Here is a 16,466-nt window from a genome sequence, read left to right on the forward strand (position 1 = left end):
GATGTTATACAAATTTCCTCCTATCCTTCCTTCCTAATTGTACTATTACTTTCAAAATTATTTGAGGTCACTGTTCTAATATTGTTTCATACATTCAATTTGAATTTGAAATTTGATTGAAACTAGTGTACTACAGAGTATATGATTAGAGATAGTGAATTGATCAAAAGGATATAAGTTACTATCAAGTAAATTACCAGTACTACCACAACGGAAGTTTGGTAAAACGAAATGAAAAAGGTAAAATAGTAAAAAAAACATAACAGAATGAGAGAAAGATGAGTACAACAAAACAATAAAATTAGACACGGGTAAAAGAATTACCACAGCAATTAAAGTCTCAACTTGATCTCAATTGGATTTACCCCGTCATTATAAATGATCTTTGTTGCTTGTTTTTGTCTCCCTGCAAATTTTTATGTGGTATCAGTAAATTTCCATCTCAATCTAACTTTCACTCCTAAGTTTATTCAAAATCCCATTTACATAATAATGTGAACAACTGAAGAAGTCTGAAAATGAAAGGAGTAATTTTCGACACCATGATTCATGTTTCAAGTTCATTATCGTACGTTTCGTCGGTTAATGTGCTGTAAAAATATAACGTCTCTCTCTCAAATAATTGTACTTAATTCATCTCAGTTGCAATCCAAACTCTGGGTTGATCATCCGAATAATCTCATTGGCAGAGCCGGGATTTAAGCTTAGGGGCGAAAAATTTTAGTGGGTGCGAATTGGTAATGATATATGGTACACTCGAAAAACTTTCGAAAATTTTGACTAAAAGTTCTGAAAATTACAATAATGAGTCTGAAACAAGAATGATGATGTCGGAAATTCCTCCTTTCATTTGCAGACTTGTTCACATTATTATGTAAATGTGATTTGGAATAATAATACTCTCTCCGATTCTTCGGAATTGTATTACCTTTTAAAATTTGTGAGGACGATTTCAATCAACTGATTTCAGGGTGCGGATAATGGAGATATGCGATGAGTGGTCTAAAAAAAAGGCTGCTTTTTGTCGCCCGTGTTTTACTTAGTGTCGCCCGAATTTGACATTGACTTTCCAATTCTACCCCTAGCCTATTTTATCTCTTGACTTCCCAAATATATTTATCTCAAAACTTCATAACTTAATTAAATAACTTTTTAACATTTTATATCATAAACGACGACCACAATTCACAAGCGAGAAACAACGTAAATAAATTAATCAAATTCAATCGTACCCTTTATTCAATTTTCGTTTTCTATCTTCGTTAGTTTATTCCAATGGACTGAATCCAAACCACCTTCAATTTTCGTTTATTCCATCGTTGACTTAACTTTCATCTTCATTCTCGAATTTGATCCAAAATCCAAATCAAAGTCACTTTTATGAGCTTACCAATCTTCTGCTAAAAAACAATGAGCTTCGTCCTACTAAAATCAGTCAATTCGAATCTAGTAGCATTATTCATGTTCAAGGTGTTACGAAAGGAGCACTTTCAGTGCGAGCAAGATGAAACCACTAACATTTTGTGTGGAGATGGTGACAAGCCGACAACAGCCATGGAAATTTCGTCCAAACAAAACGACGACGTCGCGGACATGTCGTGTTGGACCACACGAGAAAACCACTGCTATTTCATGCATCTTAAACGACGAACCCAGCCTCATCTCATGCGACTAACACGACCAATCCGCTACTATGATGTGTATCCAACACGACACACCACAACGCACGTACCGTCACATAAACGAACCTCAACAGCCCCGCGACGATATCGTAAGTCGAATCGAATTTCCCTCAATTGTAAGATGTAAATATTCGACTATTTTGAGTATGAAATTTTCATACTCAATTACGAACTACACAACCAAATTACCAGATTTGGCAATTAAATGGTTTTAGTATAATTTGCAATTTGCCGCTCCAATTCAGTCCTGAATTTCCAGATTAAGGGAAAACTTGTTGTATTTTGCAATTCGCCACTCTCTATATTGATTTTACACCTAATAAAAACAATTCAAGTAATGAATTTAAATTAACGAGAGTAATTTAGCTTAGTTGTTGTTATCGTCGTTGTCGGTTGTCATAGTCACAGCCGCGCCAAATGGTTAGGAAATTCAGTCCGGTAGGGAAGCAGAGTAAATGTATGGTGATACTTTGTTAATGATGAGTGTTGACTTTAGAAGGGTAATTAGGAAGTGTGTTAAGTTTAGAAGGGTAATTTAGTAATTTAAACAGGCGATATAAGTAATTTTCGGGCGACAAAAAGAAAAGGAAAAATTACAAATAACCACCACGTATTTGAGTATTTTTACAAATAACCACCACGTATTTACATTTTTACAAATAACCCCCAAACTTTTGCGTATACTCCCCAATCACCACCGTATATACGCCCCGAGACTCGTTTTTCTTATTTTCCGACTCATTAATTAGCGATTTATGTCTAATACCCAAATTACCCTTCCCAACATTACTCCTTATCAATCATTCAATCATTTGTAAAAAAATGTCAAATTACTCCCAAATCACATGAATCCCTAAATCCCCACATCCACCGATCAATTGCTCAAAATTAACTGAGACCCAAATCCATTGATTAATTGCTCACAATCTTTCAACCTCAAATTTCTCCTAGAAGACGAAGTTCAAAAACACAAACCGCGTTTAATACATTTGTAAGCACTTCAAAACACAAACTGGGACTAATACATCTCGGTTTCGGTTCCGAGCTCGACCTTGGTGCTGCTCTAATAATGGTTCAAGCTACGGCGGCTCGGATAGTAATCAGAATGGCTGGGGCGAGTTAGTGGAGTAGAGTGGTGGAGCCTGGTGGACTCCGGGTTCGGTTCCGATTATGCGTGTGGTGTAGGGGAGGCTCATGGCGGCGTGAACATGGAGCAGCGATGGTCAATTGGCATCGGGGTTGTGACGGAGGTGAGGAGCCCGATAGATGGTGGTGCTGACCATCGCTTTCGGGCTGCTGCTGATGGTGGATGTCGTGTCTAGTCACCGAATCGGAATCGAACTAAGTAATGGCAACCATGGTGATGGTAGTACAGATTTGTGAAGTGAGGGTAGCTTTGATGGTGATTTTCGATTTATTTATGGAGTATTGTGATGGATTGTTGATCAAAGGACATTAATCTAGGACGACATGATAATGGTATAAGCTTGGCTGTAGATAATAAAGTCCTTTAATGGTGTGAACTATTTTTTGGTACAAATTTAATGCTGTGAACTATAAAGATGCTGATCAATTGATAGATGGGTTTGGGGATTTAGTTAGGAATTTGGGGATTTAGGGATTAATGTGATTTGGGAGTAGGTTGAATTGTTTACAAATGATTTCGGGGGTAAGGAGTAATGTTGGGAAGGGTAATTTGGGTATTAGACATAAATCGCTAATTAATGAGTCGGAAAATAAGAAAAACGAGTCTCGGGGCTTATATACGGTGGTAATTGGGGAGTATACGCAAAAGTTTGGGGGTTATTTGTAAAAATGTAAATACGTGGTGGTTATTTGTAAAAATACTCAAATACATGGTGGTTATTTGTAATTTTTCCAAAAGAAAAAGTGAAAAATAAAGGAGTCCAATTATTTGAGTTTACAGATGATAAAATCCACACTTTGGCACAAGATTTCAAACGACAATCATTAAACTTGACTTGATTTTAGACTCTCAAATCAATCACAAAATCTCATTGAAGACGGGCACTATCCGTCACAAGCTGAAGACGGATAGTGCCCTCTCACAAGATGCAAGTGGCATTATGTATAGGTGCTCCATTTTCCCTCCCACTTGCTTTATTATGAGAGGTATTCAGCTTGTGACGGATATTGTCCGTCACAAGCAAGACGCTTTGAAAATCAATGGGCGTCTCATCTCTTTCCCACCTTTTATTCCACCTTCTCCCTTTACCCTCTTACAATCAATTAAAGATAATATATATCGTGTAGGGTTGAATGACAAGTAGATAAGACCAAATATAGTACCCTTTATTCTCCTATTTTTTTCTCATTTGCTTTTTGGAGGTCAAAGTTTTAAATAAGTTGAAAAATAAAAACTATTTATTTAAAAATAAAATATTTACGATTAATATCAATTTTGAAGAAAAAGAAATTCGACAAAAAAAAAGTACCATATAGATATTGAAAAATACGATCAAAGGTACGATTTGGAGACCGCAATAAAGCTCTCTTTAAGAAAATAGGAGACCGCAATAAAACAAATAGAATTAAGAAGAATGTGAATATATGAATGATATGATAGAGGATTACGTGATCGAGTATCAACTATCGCTATCATTGTATTTACCAAAGCAAATATCTCTTAACTTAATATCTAGCTCACGTAAAAAGATGAGATGTGGTGGATGAGGGCCGATCCTCCCCATTCGGTTTTTGGCATCTTTCTTTGACACTCTCGGAACCCAAGACAATGTCAAGTTTCTCGGAGAGAAGTGAGTTTGGGCATCCATTTTGGCATGGATTTCGGATTTGGGCCAATCCCAAATGTTAAGATATCGGAGGAAGTGCGATCAGTAACCCCTCGGCAATTCCTCCATCTCTTTTAATCCACCCAATTCCAAGTGTTGAAGAGTAGAAGAAGGTTATGCCATGACATCCCACCCAACTCCACTTTTGGGACGAGTCATGTATACGCAAATACTCCAAGGCGTAAAGATGCTCCAACCATCCTCTTATGCTAACAAGTTCCGGGCAATTTTCAATGCGTAGGGTTCGCACGGAAGACAATAAATAGGTCGGAAACTCATTTACTTCTCCCAACCTCTCCATTCTCCTATCAGACATTATACCTATCTCTGAAAGAAACTGAGTGTACTCGCTTGGCATTGATTTCAGCCACTCCAAGTTGTGAGAGATCTTAAATTAAGACGATCTAAAGGCTTAAGCAAGACCAAATCTCTTCAAATATTTTGTAGCTGTATATGTATATGTACAGTGTATAATACAAGTTAACAATTAACGTCGGCTATGGTAGCAAATTTCTTCAAAACTGCCAATTTTTTAATGTTCTTCTACGATATACCCCTCCATCTTATATACCCCTCTACTTGTTCAAGTAGAGTCTAATCAAATCGTATAACTCCTCACAGCTTCACATCTTTCTCACATGGATTATCTTATTCATTTGAGCTCTTGAATCATTCTAACTATAATTCAACACAAATTCTCATTTGTGATGGCCGATATCCGTCACTAGCTTGTGACGGGTCAAATTACTGCAATTCATATTCTCCCATTTCCCTTATGATATCATACCTCTTGCCAATTAGCCATACTAAACAACGAGAGGGAGAATTATGTTTGTTTGCAAATTGCAAAGAAGAAAAAGCTCGTTCAACAAAAATTGGAGGGTACGTACAATATATAAAAAAAAGATGGTTCATATCAAATAGCGACAATATAAATAAGATGGAGTGTGTATTCTTATTTTTTCATATAATTTGTCTACCAAAGTCAAATACCAACTAATGTCACTTAAGATCTCATAAAATAATAATCGGATTCACGTAATAATGTACGGAGTATAAGTGCACACTAATCTCTAATCTTTATCATAAATTAAAAGATGAGAGATGTGTTGGATGAGGGGCCAGTCCTCCCCATTCGGTTTTTGGCATCTTTCTTTGAGACTCTCGGAACACAGTACAATGTAAAGCACCTGGAGAGAGATGAGTTTGGGCATCCATTTTGGCATGGATTTCAGTTTGGGAGACTTCCAAATGTTAAGAGATCGGAGGGAAGTGCGAATCGCATCCCCTCCGGCAATTCCTCCATCTCTTTTAATTCAATCAAATACAAGTGTTGAAGACTACCAGCAAGGTTATGCCATGACATCCCACCCAACTTCACTTTTGGACAGAGTTGGATATACAAAGACTCCAGGGTAGATAAATGCTCCAGCCATCCTCTTATGCTCACAAGTTCCGGGCAACCGCTGATGTGTAAGGTTCGCACGGAAGACAATAAATAGGTCGGAAACTCATTTACTTCTCCCAACCTCTCCATTCTCTCATCAGACACTATTTTTATCTCTGAAAGAAACCGAGTGTACTTTGGGACAATAGGCATTGATTTGACCACTCCGAGTTGTTGATTTCTAGTCTCTTCAATTTGGGACATGACAAGGACGAGGTCTCGCACCTCATATCTCCTCCGGAATTATATATTGTGAGCTCTTCGAGCTGCGGACATAAAGGGACAACCATCATATTTTCACAATATTCTATCCGAGATTCTTTAGTAGAGGAAAACAGGAGATGACACCCACTTTAATACTTGTGCTTCTCTGCCGCTTCCACTCTCATTAGGGTTGACCACGTGCGACCCCCGATCTCCGCCACCACCCTTTTAACTTAGGCAACTGAGAAATATTAAGCCTATCGAGGCAGGGAAAGAAGGATGATCCTTCATCCGAGACAAGTGTTCCTGAGTCCGCCATATATTCCATATTTGGCAATCTTGAAATCTGTAGCGTCTTAAGGTGGGGCAGTTTCCCAATTTGCCAAGGCAGATACAGAAGCTCACTGCAATCTACGATCCGCAAAGTGACAAGATTAGGGAAATCGAACAACGCCGAGTTATGCCCCCTCCCTGGCCACCTCGGTATTGTGTCACCATGATACCCCTCCAACTCCAATGCCTTGACATCACGATGAGGCTGCATCTCTTCCAGCAATGCTTGCTCAGACTCCATGCTTCCATACTCCTCCCCGCGTCTAAAGTTAATAACAATCTTCTCTAGGTGTTCCTTACTCCTTAAATAGCCTCCCCCGCCGTGGTCTTCCTTCACAAATTTTGCATACTTAAGTACTGCTATTTGAATACTCAAACTGCCTTTTAATTTGTTCAGGTGCTTTAGGTCTTTCAACCCATTAAAACATTGCTTTGAAGTTGAACTTGCTCGAGAACCTATCACATATTGGCATAGAGTTTGCAGACTGGTCAACATACCTATGCCTGCCGGCATACAACTCAACACATTACAGTCACCTACGTTTAAGGTGCTTAGTTCAACTAACTTGCTCACATCATCAGGCACTTGTTTTAAACTCTTGCAATCATGTAAATCTAAAGTTTGTAGATTAACTAGCTTTGTTATTGATTTGGGAAGAGCTTTTAGATTCCTACTGGATGAGAGGTCTAAACTCCTTAGATGCAACAACTGACCTATTGATTCTGGTAAACTTGCGGCATCTAAACGACTCAAATCTAAAGACCTTAAGCATGTCCATTTATGTATTGATTTACTTGCAAATAATTGGTCCACTCTCCTCTTCTCCCAAAAATCCGTAATAAAAAGGCACGTACGAATACGAGTATTATTGAAGATACGTTGTGCATAAGACTGACCCACAAGAGAGAGATGACGAACTCTTTTACCCGCATTAGAAGTATCAATATTGAACCTACAAATCTCTTCGCCCGCTACTTTTTCAGCAATATCATGCAAGAGATCATGTATCTTAAACGAATAAATCCCCCCGAATTCATCGTCGCGTATATCTTGGAAAAAACACCTTTGAAGCAATATAAGAAAGTATTCCTCGCCCAAATTCTCTGAGTTAATGTAGCCTTGTGCCATCCAAAGCTTAATCAACATTTGCTTACTTATCTTCCAATCCTTGGGAAAGATAGAACAGTACGCAAAACAAGCTTTCAAGGAAGGGTTAAGTTGATCATAACTTAGCTTCAATATGCAGGTCATTGTATCACTATTTTCACCAAGAGAGTGTAAGCCTTTGTCGTGAAATGACAGCCATTTAGACTTGGATTGACCACGGAGAAGACTTCCTACTACTCTAATAGCAAGAGGAACATTGGTGCACTTTTTAACAATCCTTTTGCCGAGTTTAACTAATTCATCATCTCTTTCTTCTGCTTGAAATGCCATCCTTTCAAACAAATGCCATGACTCCGGTTCGGACAAACCTTGCAACACATGCACTTGATCACCTCCAATCATTTGGGCAGTTGTTTTTGAGCGTGTAGTTACAATTATCCAACTCCCTCTTCCCCCTACCTTCAAATACCCTTGGAACTTCTGCCAATCATCATAACTTTCAGTCCACACATCATCTAACACAAGCAAGTATTTTTTCCCTCCAAGTTGCTGCTTAACTTCATGTTGTATCCCCTCCAAAGACGTTTTATCATTAATGGATGATCCTTCTACAACCTTCCCTAAAAACCCTTTCAAGCTCCACTGATCTTGATCAGCAATGCAAGTCCACCTCTTCAGTTGGAATGCCTCACTGATCCTAGGATCGTTAAACACAAGTTGGGCAAGAGCGGTTTTTCCCAAACCTCCCATGCCCGCAATGGCAAGTAAAGAAACAGGTAGATGATCAACACTAACAGAACCCAATAACACACCTACAATCTTTTCCACGTCTTCCTCCCTCCCGATGATTTGATCACATATAAAAGAAGAAGTCTCCTCTTTTATAAATTTCAGAGGCTTACAGTCAATCTTAAAACTAAACTGATCACTTTTAGAGGCAATTTTGTTCAATTTGTCGTTAACCCTTTTTACTTTACTAGAGAGATTGTGTGTAAGGTGCTTAAATCGAGAAAAAAATGATTTAACCTTTTCAGAGAATTTATCACCATGGTCCATGAGTTGTTTCTGCTTGGCAAGGGTTAGGAACTCGTCTAACACATCGTCAGCATCGTAAACAGCATCTTTGAGCTCTTGGACGTAATGCTTCTCCTGGGAGTTAAGCGAGTCCTGCTTAGCATCAGCATCCTCAAGAACAGCTCTGACGGTTTCGATGGTGTTATGGAGGTCATCAAGCTCGGATTTGCAGTTAAAAATGGAGCCCTCTGAGTGCATCAGACCCAAAGTTTGGATAGCAGTAAGTATAGTTTGAACTAAAGACAATGTTGTTGAAAGATCCATTATGGTGGGAATTGAATTCAATTTCTGAATTTTGTTTGTAAATGGAAGATTATTATTATATAAAAGGATATGAGATGAATAAAAAAATGAAGTAATTGTATTTGTACTCCGTAATTGTCGAGTACTACACTATACAATGACGTGGAAAATTCCTACAACTTGCTACTTGAATGCTCTGAGTAGAAAATTCCTACAGCTTGCTTTTTGGGTCCCCACACATTATTGAGGATACGAAGTATCTGATAAGTGGCCGATAATGAAGATACGAAGTATCTGATAAGTGGCCGACAAATAAAGGAGTCCAATTATTTGAGTCCACAGTTCATTTAGACCACACAAGCTTGCATTTAGACTCCCAAATAAAATGCGAATGAGGGACAAATTTCCATCAATTTACAACTTGCAACAACATGATTATTGATTGACACAAAATCTAATTGTAGACGGCATATATCCGTTTATAAGTTATAACTAAAGACGGATCAAATACAATACCACATTTCTAAAAGGACAAGCAACAAGTGGGGTGGTGGGGGCCAAAAATGTTACTTTCAAGCTATTTGACCGGTCTTTAGCTATAGACGAATGGATATATCCATCTATAACAAGACTGGCTGATTGATTGATAGTCTACAAAATTCCTCCTTTCATTTCCAAACCTGTTCACATTGTGTAAACGCGATTTTATAATACACAAATTCTCATTATAGACGGACACTATCTGTCTATACCTATAGACGGATAGTATCCCTCTCACAAATAAAAGTGGGTAGTGCAAGTGGATGGGATATGAATACCCCACTTGCACTACCCACTTTTATTTGTGAGAGGGACACTATCCGTCTATAAATATAGACGGATAGTGTCCGTTTATAATGAGACGTACTGTTTATAATAAGGTACTCTGTATCAAGTAAAGACATCTATAAAACTATTCCAGTACTGCGATAACAGAAATGAGATAAAACCGTAAAACGAAATGAGAGGGACAAAATAGTAAAAAAAAAAAAAAAAAAAAAAAAAAAAGCCAAATAGAATGACAGAATTGTTTAGGCAAAACAACAAAATTAGATAAGAGTAAGAGAATTACCTTAGTAATTAAAAACTTGACTTGCTTTGGTGAGTGATGTGTTGCTGTCAAGAGCTTTGAATGTCTTCTTTTTGGAGATTTAATTACCTGGATAAAATTAACTTAAGGTTAACTTGAATTTGTTGGATAAAATTTGACCCGATTTGAAATATGATCCAATTCGAGATCATCAGATTAAGAAATGACCCAAATATACTTAATAATTATAATTCTTTTGTTTCCTATCTATTTACATTTACTATTAATTTGAAACGATATTGATTTATCATTGAATTTCAGAATGTCATTTAAAAAAGACAATAGCGAAAGACATGAAGTGATAGCTAAATAGTACTCTAAATAAAGGAGTGGTGTATAATATAAGCTTTAATTTTATGGTGTGAATTGTATGATGTGATTGGCATATGCTTGTAATATTCTCCCTAGCTTGTACTATAAATAGAAGTGCTTGGGACTTGCCATAACAAAGCTAAGTCTAAGTGTGATATCTCTCTCTAAACATCTCTCATAAAACCTTAATTGTAAAATATATTCATTTCTTATAATATAAGCTTTCCCTTAATCATTATCTTGTCTTAGAACTTCCTGATAATCTTGTTAAATATATACTGATCCTGTAAAACCTCCTTTGTGGTTGTACTCACTATGTGTCCGTAATAGTCGAAAATAACACGACTCCAAATGATCCAAACTTCGACCCTAGTTTTTTGGTCTAAACCATCCGGTAATCCGAACCACATTGGGCCGACTAATCCGGATTTCGGGGCGTGTTCAAGGATTACGGTATTTAAACCCCTCACAATCGCAGTTGTGGGGGATCGATCCGCAGACCTCCCTACCAAGCGCAGCCCCATGCTACCACTGCGCCAACCAACGATTGGTAAACTTCGACCCTAGTGATGAAATGGAGATAAACCCCCTAACGAGTCATGCCCATATCCCAAATATCACAATTTTTCAAACGTTAGTTACACCAAAAATCTCAAACAAACTTGTTTTAGTTCATCCGCTCCAAAAACGTATAATATGACCAAACTGACTCGTATTGAAACTAAACTAGTTTTACCCCGTTCAATTAAAATTGCACGGGTTTGATTTTTAAATTTATTATTACAAAAGTTTAACTAAGTTACAAAATATTGAAATCAGAATCCACAAAATCAAATTTTAAAATATTAATCAATCAGCTAGTTTTGCTTGTGACGGACTAATCCGGTCACAAACTTGTGACCTCTCACAAAAAGGGAGAGGGGACAAGGTGAGGCACCCCCCATGTGCTTCCCACACACCTCTCAATGGACATTTTGTGAGAGGAACGGTATCCGTCACAAACTTGTCACTGATATCGCCGTCACAAATGAGAATTTGTGTTAATTAATATCCGTAACGCCCCGTAAACAACAGAAGTACAAAATGGTATATTTTATTAATACCAGCGGAACTTACAGAGCGTTACCGCCGTATTTCCCCATACAGAGAAATACAAGGCTTACATTATTCTTTAGTACAACCAAATAACTAGTAACAAGTCTTATTGATAAGATTATATTATTATGATACATTATTCGTATCCTATTTTCTTACGTCAGCCTCACTCATGCCCTTCCCTGTTTCCTGTACCTGAAAAAGATTAGTAAAATAAAGGGTCAACCAACCACAGGTTGAATATATTTCCCATAACCTCCAACTCAAACTAATATAATTCGGGTCATTATTATTGAACATGGCCACATTACGGAGCCGAGACTCCCTTAGGCTATGCCCTCCTCCGTGTACACAAGATAACAATCTTTTTCTTTTCTTTTTTATCTCTTTTTCCCTTTTTACTTTCTTTTTATCTGGATATAACGGGGCGGAGCCAATTGCCGAGCCCGCTGCCGAGCCCACTTCGGAGCTCACATCCATGTACACGGGATAAAATAATAATGTGGTCCGGTCCCTTCCAATAATAATGTCCCAGACGATACATTGGCCAAATGTATATCTTAGCACTGGTATTTTAACATTAACATTATCATGTGAGCATTATAACGTTAATTATTGACACAAATAATACCACAATCATATCTCACGTAAACCACATTACGTAAATTATACAAGTATAACCCAACTTTATCACAAAAACAATAATTCACGTATATTATAATATCAGTTAAGTAAATATGACGATAACATACTTACTTATTACATTAACTTAAGATGAAGGGGTAGGAAATATACCTCAATTGTTTCACTATTCGGAATACCCGTACTTATGCTTTCTCTAACTGGTTGTTATTTAGTTGTGTGTGCATGAATTTGTCATTGATTCACGTCCTTTTTATAGTAAAACTAAGTCGGTTACAATAGTAACCCTATTCCTACCTATATCTTTACGTGGATTTCATATTGACCATGCAAAACATATATCCCTTTTGTTTTTTATCTTCCCTTTTTTATTCGCATTTTGAGGCGTGCGTTCACCCATGGACGGTTCGAAAGGATGATTCATGTCAGCCGACCCCAAATCATTTTGGGATTAAGGCTCTGATGTTGTTGTTGTTGTTGTTGTATTTAGAACATTTGACATATGTAAATAAACTATGTAAAATATCTTAGATATTTAACTTTACGGGTTATTTTCTTTTAGATAGGTCTAGTAAAAATTTTACGGGTGAAATTATTATTAAGTTGGACTCCAATCGAACTATTTTATTTTTATTCTAGGGTCTTACCTATACTAGGTTACTATGTCTTTTGAATTTTATTTGGTCAATATCTCCCTCTAGGATGGACCCCTTTCATTTGTGTACCTTTTCTACTTTACTTAATAAAAATTCTTTCCATTTTCAAATAACTATTTTTCTCAAATCTATTAAATAAGATAATTTTATTTGGGGTATCACATTCTACCCCCTTAAAATAAGTTTCGTCCTCGAAACTTGGATCATTACCTTATTGGAACAAATAAGGGTATCGAATTCGCATTTCTTGTTCTGTTTCCCAAGTTGCTTCTGTGTCATCATGATGTGACCACAAAACCTTTACTAGTGGAATAACTTTGTTCCGAAGAGCCTTTTCCTTGTGATCTAAAATTTGAATTGGTTTTTCCTCGTAGGTTAAGTCATCCCTAACTCGCACTAGAGGTAAGTTAATGACGTGACTCGGGTCGGGGATATACTTTCTTAGGAGTGACACATGAAAAACGTCATGGATTCTAGAAAGTTCTATTGGAAGGGATAATCTATAGGCAACATCTCCAACTCGCTCCACTATCTCAAATGGTCCTATATATCTTGGACTCAATTTTCTCTGTTTCCCGAATCTAATGACCCCCTTTGTAGGTGATACCTTGAGGAAAACCGAATCACCTACTTCGAATTCCACTTGTCGTCTCTTAGGGTCAGCATAACTCTTTTGACGACTCTGAGCAGTTCTCATTTTCCCTTGTATGAATTTTATCTTATCTGTGGTCTCTTGAATCAGATCTGGTCCAATGATCCTCGACTCATCAATATCGCTCCAACATATTGGAGATCTACATTTTCTCCCATACAAGGCCTCAAAAGGAGTCATTCCAATGCTAGCATGGTAACTATTATTATATGAGAACTCTATCAAGGGCAAATGTTGTTTCCAAGACCCCTGAAATTCTAGGACACATGCCCTCAACAAATCTTCTAGGGTTTGAATTGTTCTCTCTGTCTGTCCATCGGTCTGTGGATGGAAAGGGGTGCTAAAGTTCAAATGAGTTCCTAGGGCAATTTGAAAACTTTTCCAAAATTTTGCTAAAAAGTTTGTGTCACGATCCGACACAATGGTTTTGGGAACTCCGTGTAATCTAACAATTCCTTTATGTACTTCTTTGCCAACTGTTCTGAGTTCCATGTTGTTTTTGTTGCTAAAAAGTGTGCGCTCTTGGTCAATCGGTCCACAATTACCCATATCTCATTCATTCCCTGGGCATTCATTGCGAGCATTTCAGTTGTCATCCTTGCCGGAGTCGGGTGTGTATTCTGACACTGTACTTTCACCATCACTTTCGTCATTGGCATCACCATTCTCATTATTATCCCCGTTTGCGGAGTCAACATCTGATAAGTAAATCACATTGTTCCTTTCTAAGGTAATTAACTCTGCAGCTATGTCTTCAAATGTGGGATACCATAGACAATTCAGTCTCCCTCCAATATATAGGTATTTCTCATGGTTTGGAAACCCATTAACAATTAAATCGGAATATTTTTCCTTGATTCCGTTCCATGGGACAACGTTGGGTAACGTCTCTACGAGACATTGTGCTTGGAATTGAACAGTAAGGCCAAAATGGGGAAACGCATAGTTGTAGGTTGTCATGGCTACTCTTAGGCGTTCTATGTGGTTGCTCACTCTGTCATTGGGGTTCATAGCAATTTCGTGTGCGTTCGGAAAAGGGTGCTGCCATGATCTTAAATCAACACAATACACAAGTAATCACATAATTAGATCAAGCATATGCTATGAACCCCAATGACAGAGTGAGCAAATAATTATTTGTTTAACACAAATAGCATATGTTATGAACCCCAATGACAGAGTGAGCAAATAATTATTTGTTTAACACAAATAATTATGTGATTACTTGTGTATTGTGTTGATTTAAGATCATGGCAGCACCCTTTTCGAACGCACACGAAATTGTTATGAACCCCAATGACAGAGTGAGCAACCACATAGAACGCCTAAGAGTAGTCATGACAACCAACAACTATGTGTTTCCCCATTTTGGCCTTACTGTTCCATTCCAAGCACAATGTCTCGTAGAGACGTTACCCAACGTTGTCCCATGGACCGGAATCAAGGAAAAATATTCCGATTTAATTGTTAATGGGTTTCCAAACCATGAGAAATACCTATATATTGGAGGGAGATTGAATTGTCTATGGTATCTCACATTTGAAGACATAGCTGCAGAGTTAATTACCTTAGAAAGGAACAATGGGATTTACTTATCAGATGTTGACTCCGCAAACGGGGATAATAATGAGAATGGTGATGCCAATGACGAAAGTGATGGTGAAAGTACAGTGTCAGAATACTCACCCGACTCCGGCAAGGATGACAACTGAAATGCTCGCAATGAATGCCAGAATGTAACATATGTAATATAAGCGTGGAAAAAAAAGGGGAATGTGTGAAATAAATAAGGGTAGAATAACAACTATGATAATAAACTACCCGACCCTTCTCGGTATCCCACTAATATAAAGCAGGTGTGATGTAATGTATAATAAGTTGTTGTAAGATAAGAATGTTGTATGATAAGTTTGATATGATGCATAACTACTATGTAAGTAATTACTTGGGCCTATGCAGAATTATGTAGAAAGTACCTAACTTTTTTTTCATTCGTACGGTAGGATGTCTAACCCTGAAAGCTCGGAGGTGAATCAACAAATAACCCAAGACCAGTCAGACACCAGAACCCTTGTCGCCATGATAGCTAAAGCTGTGAAGGAAAATAGATCTAATGGGGAAGATGAGGGTATGAAATATTTTAGGAAAAGGGCTAGCTATAACCCAAGAACTTACGACAGAAAAATTGACCTTGTGGTCTTTGAGGATTGGGTAAGGGGTATGGACAAACTTTTGAGGTCAGAAGCGCCCGACAAATGGAAGGTCGGGTTTCTTTGTTTACTACAGTCGGCCAAGCCGACCTTTGGTGGGAAACAGTCAAGGAAAAGAAAAATGAGGAAGGTTTTGGATGGGCCGAGTTTAAGAAACTCCTGAGGTCAAAATTTTACCCCGTGTCTCTTAGGCGACAGAAGGAAGAGGAATTTAATAGTTTAAGACATGGGTCATTGTCTGTTATGGAATATGCAGCGAAATTCATGGAATTGTCTCGATTCGCACCACACATGGTGGCGACTGAGGAATTAAGAATGAATCGTTTCGAAAGGGGGCTTAGTTGGAGTCTTCGTGACAGGTTGTCAACTCATACCTGTTTGAACTACCAAGAGATGTATGAGTCTAGAGCTGGCAAGTCTGACCCGACCCGAACCCGAGTAAACCCAACCCGACCCGACCCGAAAATATTGTGACCCGAAACCGACCCGACCCGACTCGATGACAACCTGTAACCCGACACGACCCGATTATCAGTGACCCGAACCCGACCCCGACCCAGACCCGACCCGATATTGACCCGACCCGATAATGACCCCATTAAATTGATGACCCGACAATTATTAAGCTTAATTTTGATCAAAATGAAAGTAATTTTGTGTTTAGATTGATATGTTTGACTTAGTAATAGATTAATTAAACCAAGTAATAGGTTAAAAACTAAATTTAATGGTAAAAAATTATAGTAATGCGATTAAGTTACCGGACCCGATAATGACCCGACCCAAACCCAACCCGACCCGATACACCATTTGACCCGAAATGACCCGACAACGACCCGAACCCGACCCGACTCGACCCGAAAGGG

At 38.0% G+C, this 16,466-nt stretch overlaps 2 protein-coding genes across 2 annotated transcripts in view; both read right to left on the minus strand.

Moving 5' to 3' along the window:
- LOC141610985 (putative disease resistance protein RGA1) overlaps positions 1-16,466 on the minus strand; it is a 49,261-nt gene that overhangs the window by 10,199 nt on the left and 22,596 nt on the right. The window contains exon 8 of the mRNA XM_074429335.1: positions 10,016-10,102. The gene's annotated coding sequence lies outside the window, so the exon portion shown is untranslated. The remainder of the gene's footprint in view (positions 1-10,015; positions 10,103-16,466) is intronic.
- LOC141610989 (disease resistance protein RGA2-like) lies at positions 325-9,153 on the minus strand. The gene is made up of 2 exons (XM_074429344.1): positions 7,407-9,153; positions 325-406 (listed from the first exon to the last, which is right to left on the minus strand). The coding sequence occupies exons 1-2, from the start codon at positions 8,923-8,925 to the stop codon at positions 333-335; spliced, it is 1,593 nt and encodes a 530-aa protein (XP_074285445.1). The 5' UTR covers positions 8,926-9,153; the 3' UTR covers positions 325-332.

This window comes from Silene latifolia, chromosome 11 (assembly GCF_048544455.1).
Source record: "Silene latifolia isolate original U9 population chromosome 11, ASM4854445v1, whole genome shotgun sequence".
Classification (NCBI taxonomy): domain Eukaryota; kingdom Viridiplantae; phylum Streptophyta; class Magnoliopsida; order Caryophyllales; family Caryophyllaceae; genus Silene; species Silene latifolia.

What these genes read in the sequence shown, in the direction of transcription:
- LOC141610989 (XM_074429344.1), bottom strand. Translation starts at nt 8,925, where the DNA reads ATGGATCTTTCAACAACATTGTCTTTAGTTCAAACTATACTTACTGCT. An exon ending in TATTGATACTTCTAATGCGG is followed by an intron (nt 407 to 7,406) that starts GTAAAAGAGTTC and finishes AAAAATTTGCAG; the next exon opens with GGAGACAAAAACAAGCAACA.